The following is a 26,006-nucleotide window of genomic DNA, read 5'->3' on the forward strand; positions in this document are numbered from 1 at the left end:
TCGTCTTTTTTCTTAAAGGTTTTTTTATTGAATTTCAAATTTGCAAAGCAATTGTAGCACAATGGGTTACAAACTTTTTCCCCTTTTTTCCCCCCGAACACACAGAATTTATTCTCAGATCCCTGGGTAGTAGAACGTATTTTCTCCAGATTCATACATGGCATAATGTCTCTAATCCAATGTGAGTGGGAAGGAGGAGCAGGATCTTTCCATTTAAGTAAGATAGCCCTACGAGCAAGTAAAGAGGTGAAGGCCAGTACCTTTAGCTTCACTTTAGGCAAGCCTGAATTGGGAGCGATGCCAAAAATTGCAGTGAAAGGGTTCGGCTCAATTTGATCAGGGTTCAACATAACTTTTTTTTCCTACTGGCCCGGATCTGAGTTTTACTGGCCACTTGTATATTTTCACTGGCCCTGCACACACTTTTTTTTTCTTCATAATTTAGTGTCAATAATTATAATACCTGTATTAGAAAAAGAAAGAAAGATAACCAGATCTAAAGGGAATATCTATACTGTAACAGTATAGATATTCCCTTTAGATTTGGTTATTTTTATTTTAGTTAATTATATGAAATGTTGATATTGCTCATACACATAATATAAAACCAGGCAAACATATTGAATTAGAAGCCTACAACTGAAAGTGTGTTGAAAGAGTCGGCCAGTATTTTAAAGTCCAGTAGTTTGATTTTATGATTTTTGATTGTTTTTATTCTTGAATTTGGGCAGTTTAATGAATAGTTCACCTGCAGAAGTCATGTTCAAACATAAAAAAAAAATAAGAGATGAAGCTCTGATCATTCTTTGTGGTGTGGTAGGCTGTTTTTTACTTTCTCTATAGCCTATGCATTAGGGATGTGAATGTGTCGACCGAATGACCGGTTTTCCACTTGCGCTCAAGTTGACTTTAAAAATAGAATAGAAATACGAAAATCAGGGGGTTATGCCGTTTTTTTAATGGGATATTTCACCGTGTATGTGAGTTCACGTCTGGTCGTGTGAGCGCGCTGCAGGAGTGTCACTTCTCCATGAAGTGTCAGCTTCACATTAAGAGTCCGGTGTGGGACCATTTTTTCAAACTATTGATAAAAAACAATGCAGTGCAAAATATGCAGCACAAGTTAAACGCTCGTCTAAGACTATGACGTTAAATCACCTTAGAAACACACAATGCCTTCGTCCGATCACAGCAGCGTTTCACCGTCTGATCTCGCCAGCGAGTGAGCCGCCGCGCAGATGAACTGTGGTTTGTGGCTAAAATAATAACCGGGGATATTCTCCCCGTTAGCGATTTCAATGGGAAAGACTTCCGCGATTTGATTGAATGTCTCGAGCCTGAAAACACAGTGCCAAACTGCGCGACTATAGGAACTGTACAGTGAGCGGAGTCCCTCCGTTCGTTTCTGTCTACAACCGACACAATCACCGGAGACGCATTCACAGCGTTTAAATAACGCCTCTCATTTGTATTACCATTGGGGCTTGTATGCAAATACTGTAACATTACGGTGGCAGATAAAGGAAAAGCGCAGTTATCACTTTCTGCACCTCAACCTCTGCTGTGGGAAGAAAGAAAGGGGGCAAAGCAAGTCGATTGATTTGTCGACTCGCAGGCGGACGGTAGGCAGCTCTGCCAACGGAGCGAGAGTGCACCCGCTTCTTGCTCCGCCTGTCAAAACGCCCACGCATCGGTTGTCCACTGGCCTTTCATTAAAAAATATATTTTATATTAGGTTTATTATATTGAGTCTTAAATAAACACTGCTTTCATTACGACTCTCAACGCGCATTTCAATGAACCATGATAGTCTACAAAAAAGGTAGTCTACAAAAAGATACTGAACTGTGATTGGCCAGTCACTGGCCCGGGCGGGACAGTGACTGGCCAATCAACTTGCCCTGCATATGATTTTACTGGCCCCGGGCCATCGGGCTATACGTTATGTCGAACCCTGTTGATGCTGAAGTACTTCAGAAATTGTTTGAAAAACTGATGTCCAGAACTCAGTCAAGGTGGGACACAACCAGTACATGTGAAAGAGTGATGCCGGTGCGCTCTTACAGCTATCACAGGTCGGGTCTACATCGGGGAACATACGAGCTAATTTAGTTTTAGATATGTGGATACGATGTACTACTTTAAATTGCACAAGAGCATGTCGGGCACACATGGAGGTAGAGTGTATCCGATCCAGGACTGAATCCCACATGTGATCTGTGAAGGCAGAACCTAGGTCCTGCTCCCACAGGGTTCTTATAGCTGCTAATGAGGGGCTATGCAACTTCGAAATAAGGTTGAAAAACACAGAAATTGAGCCTTTTAATGTGGGGTTTACAGAAAGAAACAAATCGACATGATTGGCTGGCGGTTTATAAGGGAATTGGGGAATTAACTTCTGCGTAAAATGCCTGATTTGCAGAAATCGGAAAAAATTTGTCTTTTCGATACCAAAATGTTTTGTCAAAAACTAGCAAATAGATCATTAATAAATAAATCACCGATGCATTTTAAGCCTTTTTTATGCCAGATCTTGAATGCACCATCCACCGTCGAGGGAGTAAACAAATGATTAGCTGCAATTGGGCTGAAAAGTGAAAAATTCTGCATTCCAAAATTCTTCCTAAATTGGGTCCAAATTCGAAGGGAGTGCTTAATCACGGGACTACTGTTGGGAATAGCCGAAGAGAGTGGAAGTGCGGCGCTTAAGAGGGCAGATAGAGACAATGGGCTAATAGCGCTGGACTCCATTGTTACCCAGACTGGGGCTGAGTCGTCAAGGTGAAAATGCACCCAATACACTAAAGAACGGATATTAGCAGCCCAGTAATAATATTGGAAATTAGGGAGGGCCATTCCACCTGTTTGTTTGGGTCTTTGAAGAAAAGCTTTCCGTAACCGAGGGTGTTTACCATTCCAAATATAATTTATCATTAAAGAGTCAAGGGCCTGAAAAAAGGATTTGGGGAGAAAGATGGGGAGACATTGGAATAGATATAGGAACTTTGGGAGTAATGTCATTTTAATTGAATTTATTCTACCTATGAGAGAGAAAGCCAGAGGAGACCACTTCGATAATATTTGCTTCGCCTGATCCAATAATTTGAGGAAGTTCGATTTAAATAGGTTTTTAAAATTTCTGGTAAAACATACCCCAAGGTAACTCAGCTGATCTGTCACCACTTTGAGTGGGAGAGCTGTATAATCAAGTTTAAGAGCTTCTTTATTAATCGGAAAGAGTTCGCTCTTACTCAGGTTAAGTTTATAGCCAGAAAACTGACTAAAGACCTCCAACACAGAAAGTGCCTCCGGTAAAGAGGTGGCTGGCTTGGCGACAAACAAAAGTAAATCATCGGCGTATAATAATACCTTATGTTCAATTCCTCCTCTCCATATCCCCTGAATCTGTTTGTTACCGCGAATGGCAATCGCAAGTGGTTCGATTGCAATAGCAAAAAGGAGCGGGCTCAAAGGGCAACCCTGCCGGGTCCCACGGTGCAGATCAAAACTACTTGAGTAACGGCTGTTTGTTAATACTGAGGCAGAAGGGCATGCATATAATAATTTAACCCAAGAAGTGAAAACAGGACCCAAACCGAATTTTTCAAGGGTGAAAAACAAATAATTCCATTCTACTCTATCAAATGCTTTTTCAGCATCCATAGAAGCGAGGCATTCTGATTCAATATTTCTGGGGGAATATAAAATGTTCATTAGCCGGCGGATATCATAAAATGATTGGCGTCCCTTTATAAACCCAGTTTGGTCGGGGGATATGATAGAGGGGAGAACATCCTCCAATCTGTGGGCGAGAATTTTAGCAAGTATCTTCACATCCGTATTTAATAGTGAAATTGGTCGGTATGATGCGCAATCTAGAGGATCTTTATCCTTTTTTAACAACAGGGAAATACAGGCCTGATAGAACGAAGGCGGGAGTTTACCTGAGTCAAATGAGTCTGAGAATACTGAACATAAAAAAGGCGACAATTCGGCTGAAAATTTCTTAAAAAAGTCAGATGGAAGTCCGTCTGGACCAGGAGATTTGCCTGATTGCATAGATGTTATTGCTGCAATAATTTCCTTCTGAGTAATAGGTGCCTCAAGGCAAACTCAACTGCAATAAATCGGAAATCATCATCATTGGCCCCAAATCCCGCCTCCCCTCCACCCAAGACATCTCACTTTGCATTGATGGACACACAGTCACTCCCTCCCCCCTGGTCCGGAACCTTGGAGTCATCCTTGATCCTACACTCTCCTTCATACCCCACATCAAAAACATCACTAAAATATCTTTCTTCCACCTCCGTAACATTGCACGCCTCCGACCCATTCTCTCCCCCTCCACTGCAGAAACACTCATTCATGCCTTCGTCACCTCCAGACTGGACTATTGCAACAGCATCCTCTACGGCCTCCCCTCCACCCACCTCCACAAACTCCAATATGTTCAAAACTCTGCTGCCAGATTACTCACCCACACCCGCTCTAGAGAACACATCACTCCCATCCTCAAACAACTTCACTGGCTCCCAATACAGCAACAAATTAATTTCAAGATCCTTCTCATCACCTACAAAGTCCTCAATAACCTTGCCCCCCCCTACCTCACCGACCTCCTCAAACGTCACTCCCCCACTCGCCAACTCAGATCATCTAACACTAACCTTCTGACCCCCATCACAAGATCAAAACACCGCACCCTGGGAGACAGAGCTTTTGCCATTTCTGCCCCAACCCTCTGGAACTCCCTCCCCCCAAACATCCGAAACTCAGACTCCATAAACTCATTCAAAAGCCAACTCAAAACTCACCTCTTCAAGAAAGCATACGACCCCTGACTCCACCCATACCACACCTGACTCTATTTTTGAATTTGTTTTCGTGTTTTTCTTTTTCTTTTCTTTTATGTATATTCTATGCAATGTAAAGCGTCTTTGAGTGACCTACAAAAAAGCGCTATATAAAACCTATCAATTATTAATTATTATTATTATTATGTCTCAGGTCTTGAGAAAGGGAAGGCATGTTTAGGTTACTGAAAAAGGTTTCCATCACCGTTGCGTCTACTGTACAATCAGAACTATACAAATTTTAATAGAATGTTTTGAACTTTTCGTTTATCAATTTCTGATCTGATGTTGTACCCCCACTGTCTGTCCGTATTCCAGGGATGTGTTGCTTCGCTCTAAATCCGCGCAGTTGATTGGCCAGGAGTTTACCAATCTTGTCACCATGCTCGTAAAAAGTACTTCTGCTCCTAAGCAACTGGTCTGCAACCTGACGAGAGGAAAGAAGGTTGAATTCTGTCTGAAGTTTTAAACGTTCTTTGTAAAGTTCAGATGAAGGTGAATTAGCATATTGTCTGTCTATGTTCAGAATCTGATCAGCTATTTCAATTTGTTTCTGTTTTGTACACTTATTTTTGTATGCTGCAAATGATATAATTTCACCTCTCAAATAGGCTTTCAGGGCTTCCCAAATTGTTGCATTGGACACATCTGGTGTTTTATTTATACTCAAAAAAGTTTTAATATGTGTAGAGATGTGTGAAAGAAAACTCTCATCTGTGAGCAACAATGGATCCAGTCTCCACTGCCTTCTTGTATACTCAACGTCAGAGAAAGCCAGTTGAAGGAGCAGAGGAGCGTGATCTGAGATCACAATACTTTCATAACTGCATGACTTTAGGTCTGACATCAATGAATTATCAACAAAAAAATAATTAATTCGGGTGTAAGTGTGGTGGACATGTGAAAAGAATGAATATTCTCTTCCTGTGGGGTATAAAAACCTGTATGGATCAGAGAGGCTATAATCAGCAAGAAATGATTTGATATAACCTGCAGATCTGCTAAGAGTGGCAGGTTTGGGGGAAGAGCGATCTAAGACTGGATCTAGATAACAATTAAAATCCCCACCAAGAATAAGAGAATGGGAATTGAGATCGGGGAGTTGAGAAAAAAATCTCTTAAAGAATTCTACATCATCGACGTTAGGCACGTAGACGTTGGCCAAGATGACTGACTTATTGTAAAGTTTGCCTGAAACAATAATAAAACGTCCATTGTTATCTGATATAATGTTTGAGGACTCAAAAGGAATATTACTATCAATAAGGATAGCTGTGCCCCTAGCCTTACCCCTGAAATTAGAATGAAAAAATTGTCCACGCCAGCATTTACTTAATCGCCCATGGTCAGAGTCATGTAAGTGGGTTTCTTGAAGGAAAACTATTCCAGCCCTGAGCCGTTTTAGGTGGGTTAAGACCTTACCCCTTTTCACTTGGTGATTTAGCCCCTTGACATTCCAACTAATTAAATTAAGATTGCCCTTCATCTAGCTCAGTTATAGTGAGAATAAAAAGAGTTGCTCCGATAAGAAAAAGAGTAGCAAAATACAGAGGAAAAGAAAAACACACAAAAAAAAGGAAAACACAAATAACTGAAAACACAGCAGGTGATAACTTATCAGCTAAACCCCCAGTTAACACCACCCCATCCCACCCAGAACCCACCCCATATATTGCTCTAAACAGCAAACCCCAAAATACCCTTACTAGTCTCACAACAAACATTCCAAGCCTTAACTTTCTTACCTGTGCTAGCTTCCCACATAAGTCTTGTACAATTCACCCCATAACAGCTAGTAACACTATGAACAATCCAGCAAACTGTCAAAATGACAACACACTAAACAAACATACCGTGCTCACTCAACAAATTCGAAATACAAAAAAAAGAACAAGGCGTGAGTTAAACAAGCTGTCCAAATGGCAAAAAAAATAAAAATAAAAAAAATTAAGAACAGACACGCTTATCTAGCCGTTTTAAAATAGAGATGCAAATAAAAAAAAGCGAATGAGCTAGACAATACGTCAAAATGACAAGCAACAAAAATGTCACGTTCACCCAGCTAATTTACTCATTTTAAAAAAGGGAGAAAAAATGCGTTTAGTACCATCAGTCTGAGAGTTTGGCTGGGGATATGAAAAGAGCATTTGTCCAAATTGTATACTCACAGCAGGCAATCGTATTTACTACGGACTCACACCCAATGTAGATATGTAGTTAGATGCTTCAGAGACAGACCGCAACCACTTTCTCTCGCCGCTCTGGAGAGTAATGCGAAGCCTCGCAGGGTGAAGAAGAGAAGGACGGAGACCGCGCTGATAAAGCTCAGCCAAGACCCCCCTGTATTCAGCCCGCTGCTTCACAACCTCCGCACTGTAATCTTCGTAGAACCGGAGCTTGTGGCCGTGGTATTCCAGCTCGCCCTGTGTACGTGCCTCTCTCATGATCAGGGGCCGTATTCACAAAACATTTTATCTTAGCGTAATCCTAAGGAGCACTAAAAGTTCTTAGTAAGGAGTAATTTCTTAAAACCTATTCACAAAGCTGATAAGATCAACTTTTACTAAGGAATGGGAGGAACTCCTAAGCTGAGAATAGAGGGCGGTGTTGACCCTGTTGCTATGGATGATGTCATGTTCATACCTTCTATGCCCACAGTGATTGGCTGAGAGGGAATGAGAGCTAAGAGTGAGTTTATGATAGAAACACTGTGGAGATATCCATATCGTGTCGCTGTATTAAAGTGAAGAGTTTTTATATACAATTAATGACAAGTGACACTGATTTAACATGAAACCAAGATACTGCAGGGTTTCCCACACATTCGTTCACAATTAACCTACAATAGCGCCACATAGGTCTATTAATTTAAAATGTTACAATGATTTGAATCGGAAAAAATATCCTCATTGAACAGCTGCACGCCATGCACTCTCACTGTATTTCCCTCAACGGCGGACTATGCCGCAATAGTCAGACAGCGGCAAACCAGGAAATTCGCAATTTAGAAACAACAACTGGCGAAATCGTAAAGTGCATGCGGAAGGAAAAAGGCGAGACACGCAACTATACAGTAGCGGACCTGTGGAATGGAGGAGTTGGAAGCGCCACATATGGGCCTACTCTAGTAACAAATTAAACCCAAACGTGACACCAACAGTAACTTTCAGTGCATCGTAAACCCAAAGCAACTGCAGGAAAAGGAACTTAATACATAATTTTTTATATAAATATAATAAATATAAATGTGTCTATACTTTCTAAACATAGCTTTACTAAGATCATTAAACCCTTACAGCTATTAAGGTACCTTTTGTAAAGCTCACTAGCATTAAATCTCTCCAAAATGCCATCAAATGAGTGTCTGTGATTTACTCTTAGTGACTTAGGAGTCCTCTCGAGGACTCCTAAGTCCTAGGAGTGAAACGCCCCTTATTTTTGAGAGTTACTCCTAAATCAGCACGTTAGGACCTACTCTTAGCCTTAAAATGTTTTGTGAATACGGCCCCTGGTCTTTAGTCTGGTATCGGTGAAAGCGGATGACGACGGGTCGCGGCCTCCCACGCGGGCCCGGTTTGGGTGCCAGAGTGCGGTGAGCTCTGTCCAGCTCCGGGGGAGAAGGGAGAACTTGATCACCAAAAACCTCGACAAGGAGCTCGGAGAAAAAGGCGGTGGGGCGTGGGCTTACCAGAGTGACTCTGGTAAGCCCACAATACGAACGTTCTGTCTCCTGCTTCTCCCTTCCACATCCGATAGTTTAGTTTCAGCAACTTGTTATCTTCCTGCAGTGAGGAGCACGTAGCCTCAAGTTGCTCCAGGCGTCCGCAAATAGTTTCTGCATTCTCCTCGAGATCGGTTATACGTTTCCCCTGGCCTGAGACCACGGCTTGGATGTTGTCCAGCTTAGTGTCCATGCTGGCAAACGATGATTTAAACTCAGCGGCTATGGATTTAAACTCAGCGGCTATGGCTGCTCTATGCTGCTCAAGCAGATCCGGAATGGAAGCCATTGAGCTAGCACCAACGTCCATGATAAACACGCTGTCCGAGGACATATCTGACTCTGCCGAATCTCTTTTTGCGTTTTTCTTGCTTCTAGGCATTTCTCCAAAACAGTATCAGTGTTACCGGCAACACAAGCACAAAAAAAAATCGATGAAAATAGGGTTTAATCAGTTAGGTCTGAAATAGTTAGTGGGAGCTATAGAGCGATCGCACCTACCCCATGCTCTGTAACCCGGAAGTCCCCAATATCGTCTTTTTTGACGATCCAAAAGAAGCAGAATCCTTCGTTATGCAGCTGAAGTAAGTCTCGTCTAGACTACAACACTGAAAACCAGTGGAGGTAAAACGTTATTATTCTACTCCCTTCGTTATGACTGTTAAGACTTATAGGGACAAGGGATTTTATTTTTATTTTTTTTAATTTAAAGTGGATACTTCTGTTTAGATAGCCGGCTCACTCGTGTGTTACTTTTACCTGTGTTTACTTCCTGCAACAATGAATGACGACAGACGGTCAATACCATGGTTGAATGTAGGAGCAGAGGGAGGGGGGATTTTACAAGTTGGTGACGATAGTCCGGCTTTAATTAGTATAACTTTTCTTTCTTTCTCCCCTTCCCGTCCCTTCGAATATCACGATTATATGATTGGTGATCGTTGCCTTCCTTTTTTTTCCCATATTTTTTTTTCTCTTTTTTTGGAAGTGCGGGAATTCCCCCATCACAGTAAATGACTAGGCCAGCCTATTCAACAGTGTGCAAGTGTGCTACACGTGTACGAATTAATGGAATATACCACGATAGACTGCAGGAGGGGGAGAGAGCAAGAATGCTTTGCATTTGATCGCTTTTTCTTTTCTTTTCTTTTCTCTCTCTCTCTCTCTCTCTCTCTCGTTTCATTCTAATCTTACTTTTTATATTAAATAACAGTCTACAAAATACAGGTCCTTCTCATATAATTAGCATATTGTGATAAAGTTCAATATTTTCTGTAATGTACTGATAAACATTAGACTTTCATATATTTTAGATTCATTACACACAACTGAAGTAGTTCAAGCCTTTTATTGTTTTAATATTGATGATTTTGGCAAAAAAGTAAAGAAAAACCAAAAATCCCTATCTCAAAAAATTAGCATATTTAATCCAACCAATAAAAGAAAAGTGTTTTTAATACAAAAAAGTCAACCTTCAAATAATTATGTTCAGTTATGCACTAAATACTTGGTCGGGAATCCTTTCGCAGAAATGACTGCTTCAATGCGGCGTGGCATGGAGGCAATCAGCCTGTGGCACTGCTGAGGTGTTATGGAGGCCCAGGATGCTTTGATAGCTCATCCACAGTGTTGGGTCTGGTGTCTCAACTTCCTCTTCACAATATCCCACAGATTCTCTATGGGGTTCAGGTCAGGAGAGTTGGCAGGCCAATTGAGCACAGTAATACCATGGTCAGTAAACCATTTACCAGTGATTTTGGCACTGTGAGCAGGCGCCAGGTCTTGTTGAAAAATGAAATCTTCATCTCCATAAAGCTTTTCAGCAGATGGAAGCATGAGGTGCTCCAAAATCTCCTGATAGCTAGCTGCATTGACCCTGCCTTTGATAAAACACAGTGGACCAACACCAGCAGCTGACATGGCACCCCAGACCATCACTGACTGTACTTGACACTGGACTTCAGGCATTTTGGCATTTCCTTCTCCCCAGTCTTCCTCCAGACTCTAGCACCTTGATTTCCGAATGACATGCAAAATTTGCTTTCATCCGAAAAAAAGTACTTTGGACCACTGAGCAACAGTCCAGTGCTGCTTCTCTGTAGCCCAGGTCAGGCGCTTCTGCCGCTGTTTCTGGTTCAAAAGTGGCTTGACCTGGGGAATGCGGCACCTGTAGCCCATTTCCTGCACACGCCTGTGCACGGTGGCTCTGGATGTTTCTACTCCAGACTCAGTCCACTGCTTCCGCAGGTCCCCCAAGGTCTGGAATCGGCCCTTCTCCACAATCCTCCTCAGGGTCCGGTCACCTCTTCTGGTTGTGCAGCGTTTTCTGCCACACTTTTTCCTTCCCACAGACTTCCCACTGAGGTGCCTTGATACAGCACTCTGGGAACAGCCTATTCGCTCAAAAATTTCTTTCTGTGTCTTACCCTCTTGCTTGAGGGTGTCAATGATGGCCTTCTGGACAGCAGTCAGGTCGGCAGTCTTACCCATGATTGCGGTTTTGAGTAATGAACCAGGCTGGGAGTTTTTAAAAGCCTCAGGAATCTTTTGCAGGTGTTTAGAGTTAATTAGTTGATTCAGATGATTAGGTTAAGAGCTCGTTTAGAGTACCTTTTCATGATATGCTAATTTTTTGAGATAGGAATTTGGGGTTTTCATGAGCTGTATGCCAAAATCATCAGTATTAAAACAACAAAAGACCTGAAATATTTCAGTTGGTGTGCAATGAATCTAAAATATATGAAAGTTCAATTATTATCATTACATTATGGAAAATAATCAACTTTATCACAATATGCTAATTATATGAGAAGGACCTGTAGTTCCCTCTCTTATCCTTACGTTTAGGGGGGAAATGTAGAATATTATTGGCTCTTGTAATTATTTAGGAGAACTGAGGAAGGAAGCTCTTATTTATTTTTTCTTATTTGTATATCGGGGGAGGGGGGGGCAGCTAAGCTTTCAGTTAGCTAGCGTTTTTTTTTCCAGCGTAACATTTAGCCGGCCCCTGGGCTGAATAGGCTAGATGGCTGGAGTAACCTCCGTTTACAGTATGTTAGGGTATTTTCCCTCGCTTTGTTTGGGAAAGTGGGGAGGGCTTGCCCGAGGGTTGTATGTGTTTTTATATTAGTGTTTTTTTTTTTTTTTTTTTTTGGGCAAACTACTGTGTCACAGCGTGTGTATTATGGCGCATGACTATGTATGATAATCGGGGGTGATGATACAAGCAGGGGGGTTACCATGGTGAGCTGGAACGTGCGAGGCATGGGCCATCCAGCTAAGCGGGCTAAAGTTTTTTCACATCTTAAATCTCTATCTGCCGATATTATGTTCCTACAAGAAACTCACATTGGGCCATCAGATCGGAACCGGCTGCGCTGCAGATGGGCAGACCAGATATTTCAATCCACATTTTCAAGTAAAGCCCGCGGTGTGGCAATTATTATTAAGAAAAACATAGATTTTAAACACATTTCTACTGTAAATGACCCGAATGGTCGTTTCCTTATAGTAACTGGGTACCTTTGCTCTGTTCATGTAACACTTCTTAACATTTATGGCCCAAATATGGATAACGCTGCCTTTTTCCGTAAAACCTTTGATATGTTACCTGATCTTACGGGCACAAATGTGATTGCTGCAGGGGACCACAATGTAATCCTTGATTGGCATATGGACAGGTCATCAAAGAAAACAAGCTACCCCTCTAACTCATCTTCAGTTCTAAAAAACCTGATTTCAACTACTAATTTAGTTGACATCTGGAGAATACAGCACCCCACAGACAGAGACTACTAATTTTTTTCCAAAATGCACAATTCGTATTCTCGTATTGATTATTTTCTATTAGACTCAAAACTCATACCCAATGTAATAGATACCAAATATCACAACATCCTGATCTCGGATCATGCCCCAGCGGCCATTATTCTTGACTTCGGGAGATTTAAACAACGAGCTAATTGGCGGCTACGCCCTTCACTGCTCAACGACAGAAATGTTTGTATATACATGTCGGGAAAAATCACTGAATATTTAGAGACCAACGATACCTCGGATTTCTCTGACTCCACCTTGTGGGAAACTTTTAAAGTGGTCATGAGAGGTTATATCATTTCATATGAAGGGTCTTTAAAGAAATCTAGAGTAAGACGTTTAAATGATATTGACTTGGAGCTCACCTCACTGGAGACATTGTACAGAAACACAAATAATCCCCAAACTCTGCAAAATATTCTTAGTCTTAAATACGAGTATGACACTATTTTAACGAGTCAAGTGAGTGATCAGCTTCTCAGACTTAAGCAACATTATTTTGAATTAGGGGATAAACCACATACTTTGCTGGCCCGCCAGCTCAGAGGGCAACAAGCCAGCAGATCCATACATACAATAAAAACCAGCAGAGGTGTGGCTTTAACTGACCCGAAACAGATAAATAAACGCTTTAAGGAGTACTATCAGGAGCTTTATAAATCCAAAGCTAAGGTTGATTAAAAAAACTAGACATACCAAAACTAGACAGCGCCTCCCGCGAGGCCTTAAACTCTGAACTGTCCCCTGCAGAAATCACAGACGCTATCAAATCACTGCATAACAGCAAGAGCCCTGGGCCAGATGGCTTCGTAGTTGAATTTTATAAGAAATTTGCTGACCAAGTAACCCCGATCCTGCATAGAATGTTCTCCCACTCAACCGAAGCGAACAGACTCCCACCAACACTATATAACGCAAACATCTCTCTCTTGTTAAAACAAGACAGGGATGAAACTAACCCGTCCTCATATCGACCAATTTCTATGCTTAACTTGGATTTCAAAATTCTAACAAATTCTGGCAAATAGACTAAATAAATGTATAGAATCCATTATTCACACAGATCAGACCGGGTTTATCCCCAACAGGTTTTCATTTTTTAATGTTAGGAGAGTCCTAAATATTATGTATAACAAATTTGACAGCGCTTCCAAACAAGCTGTTTTGTGTCTGGACGCGGAAAAGGCTTTCGACCAGGTTGAGTGGGGGTACTTGCTCAAGGTGCTGGAGGAGTTTGGTCTGGGGGCCCCTTTCATTGCATGGGTGCGCTTAATATATGCCCATCCCACCGCCTCCATTCTAACAAACCAGGAAAGATCCACACCCTTTGCCCTTCAGAGGGGCACGCGTCAGGGTTGCCCCCTCTCGCCGCTCCTCTTTGCGCTGGCCATCGAGCCCCTAGCTATTAGCATAAGAGGGCACGCACTTATAAAGCCAATATCACTAGGTGGGATGGACCATAAGATTTCTCTGTACGCAGATGACATCGCCCTTTTTGTAGCCGACCCTGAGAATTCCATCCCTCACCTACTCCAGCTAATTAATTCCTTTGGCGACGTCTCGGGCTACACCATAAATTGGCAAAAAAGTGAACTCTTGTCTTTAACAGCAGATCTTGACTCAACATTCCTAGCCAATACGCAGTTTAAAACAAATCTGGTCAGTATAAAGTATCTGGGCATTAAATTATCTAAAAACCCAAAGACACTTTTTAAGTTAAATTTTACAGAAAGATTGAACAAACTTAAGGAGAACATAGAGAAATGGAGAACACTACCGATCTCCCTTATTGGCCGTGTAAACGCAGTAAAGATGGTTTCCCTGCCGAGATTTCTGTATCTACTGCACCCCAAACAATTTGGATTCAGAGCAAGGTACTCAACAGAGTTGGCGAACTGCTACCTCACTGAAACTATAAAACAGTTGTTAGATGAGGGGAATGTAGTGGTGGCAGTATTCTTGGATTTGAAAAAAGCCTTTGATACCGTTAACCATGAAATTCTCCTTAATAAACTCAAAACATTTAATTTCTCAGATGAGGCAATTGCTTGGTTCGGTTCATATCTTAAACATAGAGAGCAGTGGGTTAGATCTAATTCTACCATGTCAACTGTCCAGACTTGTTCAATGGGAATTCCACAGGGTTCTATTTTAGGCCCTTTACTTCAGTGTTAATTTCGTAGACTAAGACTATGACGAAAAATATTCGTCTACGAACCTTTTTCACGGACGTAAACTAAATAAAAACTAAATAAAAAGGCAGATGTGATGACGAAGACTGAGACTAATTTAACTGACACTATAGTCTACGAGTAGGAACTAGACGAAACTGTTAGGGCGGGACGAATGGAGAAGAGATCCAATCAGAACTACTCTTTTTGTGGGACAAGTTGGGAAGAAATCCAATCAGTGCAAAGCAGCGAATGCAACCCTGTGTCGGTGAAAAACGACGGGAGACCGCGCAGGTGTGAGCGGGTGGAGTGAGCCGCTGTGCTGAAAAACTCTGCGGTTTGATGGACAAAATGATAGTCAGGGATATCCTGCCCGTTAACGATGTCTAGGGGAACGGCTAAGTTACGCGATCTGTTTGTAGTAGGCTCTGTCTCGAGTTTGAATACACAGAGCCATGTGAAACTGCCGCCTCCGTCCGTTAGTTTCTGTTTTTAAGTTACAATCAACTCTGACGCATGGACAGCGTTCAATTAAAACCTCTAATTGTATTATCTAAAAGGCTTTGATGCAAAAGAAGTCCGAACACACACAGCGGCAGCAGTGTTGCTTAAAGGAAGGCGCAGTTGCTCAAATTTATCAGCACCTGCGTGCTGCTGCTGCTGCCCAGGGGCGGCCTTAACGATCTCGGGGCCCGTTTCAAGACCTAGTGTGGGGCCCCACACTTTTTTTAAATATTGTCTTTATTTTTATATTTTTTATAAATAATGCTTGTGCATGCTCCCCGCAAAAAGAAAAAAGATTGTGGAATCCAGTTGGTTCATAGACAGATCATGAGATAATGGACCCCCGGGCACAGGCTCTTAAAGCCCCCCTCCCCCCTATCCAGTCAGGTACACTGATTTTATGTGAGATTATTACTAATGAAATAGAATACATGTTTTGTATTACAACCATTAAATCTGTGTCTGTATTGCATATTCAAACCTTAATACCATTCAATGAAGAAAAACACTTAGTCGACGAAGTCCGCTGTAGATTTAGTCAAACTAAAATCTGCTTATATTTAGTAGACTAAAACTAGACTAAGACTAAAATATTTTAGATGACTAGAATAGGACTAAGACTAAATGGTGTGATATTCAAAAGACTAAGACTAAGACTAAATCAGAATTTGCTGCCAAAATTAACACTGCTTTACTTTTTAGCTTATATATTAATGATTTACTGGACAGTTGTAAAAAAGCCAGATGCCAAATGTATGCAGACGACACCGTGGTATTTGTGTCTGCAAAAACGACTCAGTTGGCAGCTAAAACTCTGTCAGAGGAGATGTCTGGTGTATCCCAGTGGCTCAGAAACGATCATTTGACCTTAAATTATAAAAAGACAGTGTCAATGTGCTTTTCAATTAAAAGAAAAGCCAACGAAAATTCCAGAGTAAAAATTGATGAGATAGAGATAGATCAAGTAGATGAGTTCAAATTCTTAGGTGTTGTTCTAGATTCTCAACTTAAATTTAACAGACATGTTAAGAAGCTATGCAAGACTGTCAAGACCAACTTAAATTGCTTTCGCCTTATAAGACAATATATACCTCTTAAGGCAGCACAACAATTTATGCATGCCATGATATTCACCCATTTGTCATATTGTATAACCGTTTGGGGTCAAGCCAACCAAACAACAATGACACCAATAAAATCATTATACAAACAGGCACTTAAAATAATGGATCAGAAACCTACTAGATGGCATCATTGCCAAATTTTAAAGAAACACAATTTGCTGAGTTTTGACAGCTTTGTAAACTTTTCATTTTTAAAGATAATGTTCAAGTGTGTGAACAACCTTGCTCCAGAAATACTCTGCCAAATGATAAACAAACTGGACAGCAGAATTAGAACTAGGGGTGCAACCAGCGGAAATTGTAGAACAGCCAGACGCAAAACCACATTCGGACAATCATCCTTTGTAGCAATAGGCACTAAACTGTGGAATACACTACCAACAGAAATCAAAACATTGACAGAGCTCAAGGTTTTTAACTCACAAGTAAAACAATGGTTGAAACTGAATAAACCCTGTGAACATTGACACACGCTCACATACACACATTAATCATTGTCCTTGTTTTTATTGTTTTTATTTTTATTTATTATTATTATTATTATTATTTTATGTCTACTATGTATGATCCCTGTATTTTTATTCATGTGAATTTTTTAGGAGATGCCTAATCAGGGACAGGGGTTGCAAATTAGTTTCGACTAACACCTGTATGCGTGGCATCTGTTTTATGTTTTTATAATATGAAACAATGTTTTTAATGCATTTGTCCTTAATAAATAAATATCTATTTCAGAATGTGCCAATTTACATTCCTAAATCTTACTTTAAGTCAATTGATTCCATTATAATGCCTTTCATTTGGGGATATAAAGCACATAGGATCTCAAAAGCCCACCTTCAGAAACCCAGGGAGCATGGCGGACTGGGGTTACCGTGTTTTTTACATTATTATTGGGGTGCCAATGCTAGAGTCATGGTGTATTGGCAATTTACATATGAAAAAGATGTTATAACTGAACTGCCTCCCTGGCTGGCCATTGAAAAAAGCCTGGCCCCAAAAACTTCTCTTACTGCCCTCCTTTTCTCTTCTCCCAGACCACCTGCCTCCTTTAGAGGAGACCACTTTATCCTATCCAATGGTCAGAGAATTTGGAACCAAATTAGGAAGGCCTGTGAACTACAGAGCACGACCATACATGCCCCACTTTGGCATAACCATGCCTTCCCCCCATCGTTCACAGATTCAGCATTTAGAGATTGGAGCCGGAAGGGAATAGTAACGGTAGAGGACCTTTATATAAATGGCCAATTTGCTTCATTTGACCAGTTAGTATCAAAGTTTTCACTGTCGAAAGCTCAATTTTTCAGGTATCTACAGGTGAGGAACTATGTCAGACAGATTATACCATCCTTTGAGTCCCTGCCCGCAGAGGATCCATTGTCTAAAACTTTGCTAGGCTCACCAGAAGCTAAAAACCTGATTTCATCTTTTGTGGGAATATTTTTAGATCGGCAGGACAAATCCACTTTAAAAATAAAGCAAGCCTGGGAAAAAGACTTAAACATTGGAATAACTGACGATGTCTGGGAGGGAGCGCTAAAAAGCATAAGATCCTGCTCTATAAACTTGAGGCTTCAGTTAATTCAATTCAATTCAAGGTCACACTTAGATTGCACTACTCTAAGGTTAAACTGCATGGCTTTTTCCCCAAGTCTTTCACCTTTATGTAATAGGTGTAAGATTGCAGAGGGTACACTTGCTCACCATTTTTGGGAATGTCCAAATCTCTACAATTTTTGGTGTCTTTTATTTAAATGGTATTCTGATGTTTTGGATGTTCCCTTGGCTCCTGACCCGGAAACCGCCCTGTTTTGCCATTCCACAGCCCTGGAAAGATTGGACCATGAAGCACGTATAATCATAATTTATGGTATGGTAATCGCCAAAAGATGCATATTAAAACTTTGGAAATCCGACCTGGCCCCTCGGTTCGAGGATTGGCTGAAGGAAATGGTTGGCATTTTGCACGTAGAGAAATTGAGGTACGAGATGTCCGAACACCCCCACAGATTCTCCACTATATGGGGCCCAGTGCTCCAGCACTTAAGAAAATAGCTGTGTGAGGTTTGCCCCAGTTTTGTCTTTGTTTTAGCTTTGTTTCGTTTTCTGTTTCTTTATAGCTTATTTTCTTACTAATTTTATCTTATTTATTTATTTCACTTTTGTTTATGTGATGGAGGGGTGTGTATGTAATGTATGTAAGACTGCAACTAACGATTATTTTAGTTGCAATCAATTAAACCGATTATTGATTGATTGTTGAAATGATCGCCAACCATTTTGATAAACGATTAATAATTTTGAGATTTTTTTCGGTAGAAAATGTCCAGGTTCTCTGATTTCAAATTCTCAAATGTGATCTTTTTCTGGTTTCTTTGGCCCTGTTATGACAGTGAACTGAGACGTCCGTGTGTGTTGGACATTGCAATACATTTGAGGACGTCAACATGGGCTTGGAAAGGCTGATCGGCATTTTTGACCGTTTTCTGACATTTTGTGGACCAAAACACTAATAGTTGCAGCTCTAATTGTGTGTGTTGATTTATTCTGTCTTTTGTTTTTGTTTGTTTTATGTTTGTATGTAAAGAAAATTGCAAAAAATCACCAAAATAAAAGGTTAAAAAAAAAGTAAGTTATTGAGTCCACCCTCCACTTTGGCTGGTGAAAGATGTGTGCTCGGGATCTGTGCTCGTGCGGCGATTCTAGCGTCTAATAAACTTCACCAACGGTAATAACCGGAAGGACACTGCTCTCTGCTCTCTTTACATTACCACAGTTAAGTTAGCGCATGTGCAAACAGAACATTTCCTGTGCGCCTTCACATTAAAAGTCTGTTGCTAGCCAAACGTTGACTTTTATTTTGAAGCCGGTAAGAACAGGATGTTAGCGCTTTACAGCACTGTAGTGCTCTAGCTTGAAAGGCAACTCATTCAGCTGCAGAGAGCAGTCAACAGTAGTCTATTTAAACAAAGTTTGAAATAATTTATTTCAAACTGTGTGTAAGTTACACAATAAGCCACTGAAAAAATACTCCCAACATATTCACAACAACCCATTTAATTTATCCTAAATTGTACCAATATGTATACTTTTTTATTTAATAGGCAATGTTTAATGTTTTAAAGTTTGGTTTTAATTAACAGAAGGACATTTTCTAAAAAAAATGATTATTGTTAATATAATAATTACATGTATATACAAAAAATATATAGATATAATTTTGATATTTTTATGGGGAGAAATAATTCTGAATCAGCAAAAAATTGCAATTGGCAGGTTAGATTGTTTTGTCTAAATTGCAATCAGTGCACCCCTATTCATTCTTCTATCATTATTAATGCACACACTAGGATATAATATTAATTGAGAATCTCAAATGAGACCAAGATGACATGCTCAAAGGTAATTAGAGCGAAATGTAAGGGTTAAGGTTATGCAAGTTTTTACTTTGTGTGCTACCAAATTTATTTTTGTGCTACTGAATTTTTTTGATTGCTAGCACCAGTGCTACCACCTAAAAAAAATAAGCGTACAGCCCTGCATGGTATTACTGTGTTGATTGGCCAGACAACTCTCCTGACCTGAACTCCATAGAGAAACTATGGAGTACTGTCAAGAGGCAGATGAGACACACCAGACCCAACAATACAGACGAGCTGAAGGCCTCTATCAAAGCAACCTGGGCTTCCATAACACCTCAGCAGTGCCACAGGCTGATAGCATCCATGCCACGCCGCATTTAGGCAATAATTCATGCAAAAGGGGCCCAAACCAAGTACTTAGTACATATGCATGATTATACTTTCTAGAGGGCCGACATTTCTGTATTTAAAATCCTTTTTTTATTGATTTTATGTAATATTCTAATTTTCTGAGATTTTGAATTTGGGGTTTTCATAAGCTGTAAGCCATAATAATCACAATTATAACAAATAAAGGCTTGAAATATCTCACTTTGAATGTAATGAGTCTATATAATATATTAGTTTCACCTTTTAGGTTGAATTACTGAAATAAATGAACTTTTGCACGATATTCTAATTTTTCGAGTTTCAACTGTACTATTACAATATAAATGGCTGAGTAGACAGTACATTACTCCTGTCAAGCTGGACTATTTTAACACCAATATTCCCGACACGTGCATTAAATGTAGCCAGCAGAAGGGGTCACTGTTTTCATTGTATGTGGAGCTGTCCATGTTCCTATCTGGCACTGGAAAAGATAAGTTATTCCACAAAAAACAGGATTGATTTGGAAAGTTTTTTATAATGTCCTGGAAAATGAAGGTATACGAAATGGAGGGATTGATGAACTGATTTCATTGTTATTGTGGCTGTGCCTCAAAAAAACAATATTTTTTTATATCTAATTTATCCATTCATATTTTATGTTTATTCATTTTTGTGTAAAGGTGATCATGTGGCACATATATAATTTTAGTATTCTAGTGCATCATAGGTGTATATGGATGCAGAATGTGTCATACACTTACATACTTAGGGGATAGTGGCCTAAGTGGTGCAACTTTTCACTCAAAGTGACTTTAAAGTAAGGCCTTGACAGTAAAGTCTCCAACTCAAATATGTACATATATTTCAGGGTGTTGTGCATCCCTGGCAATAAAAACTTTGGATCTGGAATAAACCGTTGAAGAAATATAGCTTTCGGAAAAAAAGTTGTCTTGATGCACAACTTGCCCCCGGTGTGGTGTAAGTTGTGCGGTTGGAGAGAATACCATGGGGTGAATTGTGCCATTGATATATATCTCATAAACTGTAATGCAAGACAAATCCATTAGACAATCACTTATTTAAGGTGTATTTAAAGTAAATAAAGTAAATAGTTGACAAAGATTGAAGGACAATTTTCTTAAACCAGGCCTAGCAGATCTAATGGTTTTACCTGCAAAGCTCACAATGACAAAGTCACCTTCATCATCGTTCTGGCCATCTGAACTCTCATCAGTGGTGTCGTTAAGTGGAATTGAGATGTCACTCTCTTCTGAGCTACTGTAGACAATCACTTTCTTTTGGTGACCAGCGTATACAGCCATGCCACTGGCACAACTCTCAGAAATGCACTTTGCACTAGTTGCTCCGTGCTTGTGGAACCAACTGCCACCTGACAAATGTGATTCCCCTACATTTCTGCCTTTAAATCAAGGCTGAAAACCCATATGTACACCCTGGTGTTTCCTCCCCATTAACTATCTTACCTCTGCACTACTAGCTGTGTTTATGTGGATGTATGGGCTTTACGTCTTTTATTTTGGTTATTGTTATTTTACCTTCATTGTTTACTTACTGAATGCACTATGTACAGCACTTTGGACAGTGCAAACTGTCATAAATGTGCTTTTATAAATACATTTTACTTACTTACTTACTTATAACTCACCCAGGCCCTTTGGCACAAATCACCCCAATCCCAGAAATTTGGATAATAAGCATGATGCAGCAATTTAGGGCTGACATCGTGCTAACTGTATAGACTCAAAATGTAGCATACCAAAGCACTAAAACGTGGATGGCTCTTCTTAAATATGTGGTCACATTTCCAATTTCTTCCACGGTTTTCTAGAAACAAGGGGTTGCACAACTTCCAAAATGCACAACTTAGGCCACTCTCCCCTATATACTATTTCCATCTTGGTTTTGTGTTAATTTAACATGCCAGTTGTGATCCTTGTGTTGTGGGGAGGAGGGGTGGGGGGTGAATGCTCTTTGAGCAATTAATCTGTTTGTGTGAGCTGTCTGTGCATACTATCTGTTATGTTATTGTTGTTGTGCTTGTCTATACTGTAAAGAAACAAAAACCCAATAAATATATGTTTGAAAAAAATATATAACATGAGAATGGACGCATTGGTTAGCAAACGGTGAGTTAGAATTTAGAATGATATGCTCATCAGGCTTCTCGATGAGGACAAGAAACATCAGAAATGTTGTCAGGTCATTTGACAAACTCCACACTCAGATGGCCATAGAGCTGTTAAGCGGAAGTGCCTTACTTCCGGGACATGGGACCTCTCGGCTCGAAAAATTACAACGGTAGTCAAGCCACTTAGTCACGGTAGTCAAGGAAGTGGCGGAATTACGGGGCATGGGACCTCTCGGCTGAAAAAAAATTAATGGGAGTCTATGGAAAGTAATCTACTATTTTCTGGTCCCAGTCATTAAATGCCTTGGATTACATATATGTTTTGTATGGGTCTAAATGATCATTTTTCATGTGAAGAGTTTGACGGTATGTTGTATGATTATTCGTCTAACGGCTTTTGAAAAAATGTTACGAGAACAACTACAAGTCTTGTCGCCTCTGTGACGTCACCTCAACACATTCCCTCCACTTCTCGACTGACAGTGCTAATGCTAATGCTAATGGCTGGCGTGGACAACGCCAACAATCTCCCCACTCGAGAAATTGAAACTCTCCACATGTCCACTTGTGTAGTGGTTTTCGCCACGCTGAAGACTTCTGTCTTGTCATTGAAAGAAGGCGGTAAAGTGCATTAAAGACACAGCCATGTTTCAGAGCTAAGTGGGTGCGAGTGGTGGTGACGTATATCATAAGTGTCAAGAGCAGCGGAGAGCTGTAGTCCACAAAAGCGCTCTGCACAAAACCTGACCGTATCCAGCTTCTACTCGCTAAATTGTTCCATTCTTTGCACGAAAAAATACCATCTAAATCCATACAAAACATGTGTAATCGAAGGCATTTCATGACTGGGACCAGAAAATAATACATTTCTTTCCATTGACTACTGTTGTAATTTTTCGAGCCGAGAGGTCCCATGTCCCGGAAGTAAGCCACTTCCGCTTAACAGCTCTATAGCACAGCCTTAGTGGTGCCTTGAAAGAGCTGAGTGCACCATAAACAATGAACCAATTGTGACTTACTGTAGATAAACTGTCCGGTGTTGAAGAGGAAATTGGACATGAGGACCCAGTATACCACCATGGCTCCAATAAGTGACACCATTGAGAAGATTAAACTGGACCACTGGCCAAACTTGCCAAAGTAGTATCTACAAACATCAGGGAATTCCCAGTCGGACGTGTCCACGTAGGCTGCATAGAAAACAGAATGGAGCAGTGATTATCTTATCCTAAAAACACAAGTGTGTACAAAACTATTTATAAAGCGCATTTCAGAAAGAAGACCACGAAAAATTGTGTTTAGTTTTTCATATGCAGAGGTTTTGCTGGACTCACGTATTGCCTTTGGTGATTTGAGGACAATGTAACAACAGTAGAGCATCAGTAGGCCTGTGAAGATGAGAATGATGATCCCCAGAGTGAAACCAGCCTAAATGGGCAAAGACGACTATTCACTTGTTGTACCATAAGGACATTTCAATTTGCATACATACTGCAACTCTGCATTTAAAGTATAATTGAAGGCAATGATGAATCAGAGTCACTTTTATGTGGCTTTGAATGAGCAAATGACTTGAAGCACAAGGAATAAAGTAAATCACCTGCTTTATACCCCAAGGTATGCTAAGTATAGATGTGCCCATCATTGTGTTCCATATAGCAAATCTGTGAGGAGAGAAAAGCATGTTGAACACATTCACTTAAGTATTAAGAGAAGACTTGGCTCAGGTTTATTTACTGACTGAGGCAGATGAGGCTTACATGGTGATTATACTCGGGTTTTTAGAGGAGTGCTCACTGCCTGTAACCTTGAAAGCTGTGCCCAGTGGGCTGTAGACATAGATGTCCCCTGGCCTTGGGATCACATGGTTTGGAGGACACTGGAGGAAAAAAAACACCCGGATATGAAAGAGGCAGCTCTTACAAGTACAGTATTAAGAGACCATTTCTCAAATATAGGTATTACGTTCACAACATACTTTACCGGGGACTCGCTCAAATAACCACAGGTCGCGGTCCCAAAGAACCCACTACATTGTAGGGCTGGGCAATAATTAGATTACGATTATTCATTGCGATAAAACTCCCGTCGATTACGTCGATATGCGTTTGACATAAATACTCGATATGAAAATTAAAAAAACAAAACACATAACTGATATGGATTTACCTAACAGCCAATCACAAAGCAGAAATAAACTCAACAGCCAGCCAGATTGCAGTTTTTGCATTTCCTGTCTAATTACACGCCCATTTACAGGTTCGACGTGCATGTTTGAGCTTCCTGCGGTAAGGAAAGAGGAGAGCCGTGTGTATTCACCTCGGCAATAGTGAAGAGAGTCTTGTGTTTAGCGAAAAATGTCTGCGCAGCACTCCGTTTGTTGTGTGGTGTTTTTCCTCTTCATTAAATTGATCAGTGGACTACACTCACGGACCTATAAAGGCTAAACTGTGTCCCGCTGCTACGATGTCACCATAGTTATGTAGCTCTCGCGGCTTGTCTCTGTCGGCTTGAGAGAGGCCTTTATTTCATAATTTTTCTTTTTGACTTCGAAGTTATCATAACTAGCCTAGTGATCATCTGTTTTTAGCCTGACTGCCGCTGTCGGGCCATTGTCACTCACCGAACAGCTGATTGGACCAGCTGTTTGAGACAAAGATGAAAACAAAAGTGAAACTGAAGGTGGAGCAGTAAAATAGTTAAATAAATAAATAAATATTGTAACCAAACACAATAATGTGTTGTGTTATCTGCTTTAGTAGCCTACAGTAGCTCACATCGCCCCCCACGCCTGGTTACCATGAGGTCCAGGGCCTTCAGACGATCTGGCCCTCACCTCTGGAACACCCTCCCACCAGACATCCGTAATTCTGACACCCTTCCCACTTTCAAGGCCCATCTCAAAACACATCTATCTATCTATCTATCTATCTATCTATCTATCTATCTATCAATAAAGCAAGAAACGTCTGAGTGTATGTGGCTCACATATCTCTCTGACTTTTAGTCAGAACGGCCTGAGCTTCATATTTACAGTCATATGAAAAAGTTTGGGAACCCCTCTCAGCCGGCATTATAATTGACTCTGCTTTCACAAAAAAAAGATAAAAGTGGTATGTCTTTAATTTACCAGGAACAGCTAAGTACTGGGATGTTTTCCAAACAAAGATTTTTTGAAAAGCAGTATTTGGTTGTATGAAATAAAATAAAAGGTGAAAAACTGGCTGTGCAAAAATATGGGTACCCTTGTGGTTTTGTTGATTTTAATGCCTGTAACAGCATGTAAAACTGATGACTTTAAACGCAAAGTTGGTTGGATTATGTTGTTAAGCCTTGAACCTCATAGAATTGTCTGTTTAATCATGAGAAAATGTATTTTAGGTGCCTAAATGCAAGTTGCACTTCTCTTTGACTCTCTGCTGAAGTGAGACAGAATGGGATCATCAAAACAGCTCCCAAAAGATCTGAAAAACAAAGATTATTCATTGTCATGGTTTAGGGGAAGGCTACAAGAAGCTTTCCCAAAGGTTTCAATTGTCAATTTCTACTGTAAGGAACGTTGTCAGGGAATGGAAGGACACAGGCACAGTTGCAGTTAAACCCAGGTCTAGCAGACCAAGAAAAGTACAAGAGCGGCATATGCGGCGGATTGTGAGAATGGTTGCACACAACCCAAAGATCACCTCCAAAGACCTGCAAGAACATTTGGCTGCAGATTGTGTATCTGTACATGGTTCTACAATTCAGTGCAATTTGCACCAAAACATCTGTATGGCCGGGTGATGAGAAGGAAGCCCTTTCTGCGCCCACGCCACAGATACAGTTGCATGGAGTATGCAAAAGCTCATTTAGACAAGCCAGCTTCATATTGGAAGAAAATGCTTTGGACTGATGAGACAACAATTAAGTTATTTGGTCTTTATAAAAA

General features: G+C 40.5%; 1 protein-coding gene across 2 annotated transcripts in view; it reads right to left on the reverse strand.

The window, feature by feature from the left end:
- Positions 1-26,006, reverse strand: part of slc38a9 (solute carrier family 38 member 9) — a 78,413-nt gene that overhangs the window by 24,978 nt on the left and 27,429 nt on the right. For both annotated transcript variants that reach the window (XM_080046839.1, XM_080046840.1), the window contains exons 4-7: positions 23,839-23,957; positions 23,679-23,742; positions 23,413-23,506; positions 23,098-23,268 (exon numbers count right to left, since the gene is read on the reverse strand). In XM_080046839.1, coding sequence (XP_079902965.1) covers positions 23,098-23,268; positions 23,413-23,506; positions 23,679-23,742; positions 23,839-23,957 — 448 coding nt within the window. The remainder of the gene's footprint in view (positions 1-23,097; positions 23,269-23,412; positions 23,507-23,678; positions 23,743-23,838; positions 23,958-26,006) is intronic.

This window comes from Ammodytes marinus (genome assembly GCF_949987685.1).
Source record: "Ammodytes marinus genome assembly, chromosome: 18".
Taxonomy (NCBI): domain Eukaryota; kingdom Metazoa; phylum Chordata; class Actinopteri; order Uranoscopiformes; family Ammodytidae; genus Ammodytes; species Ammodytes marinus.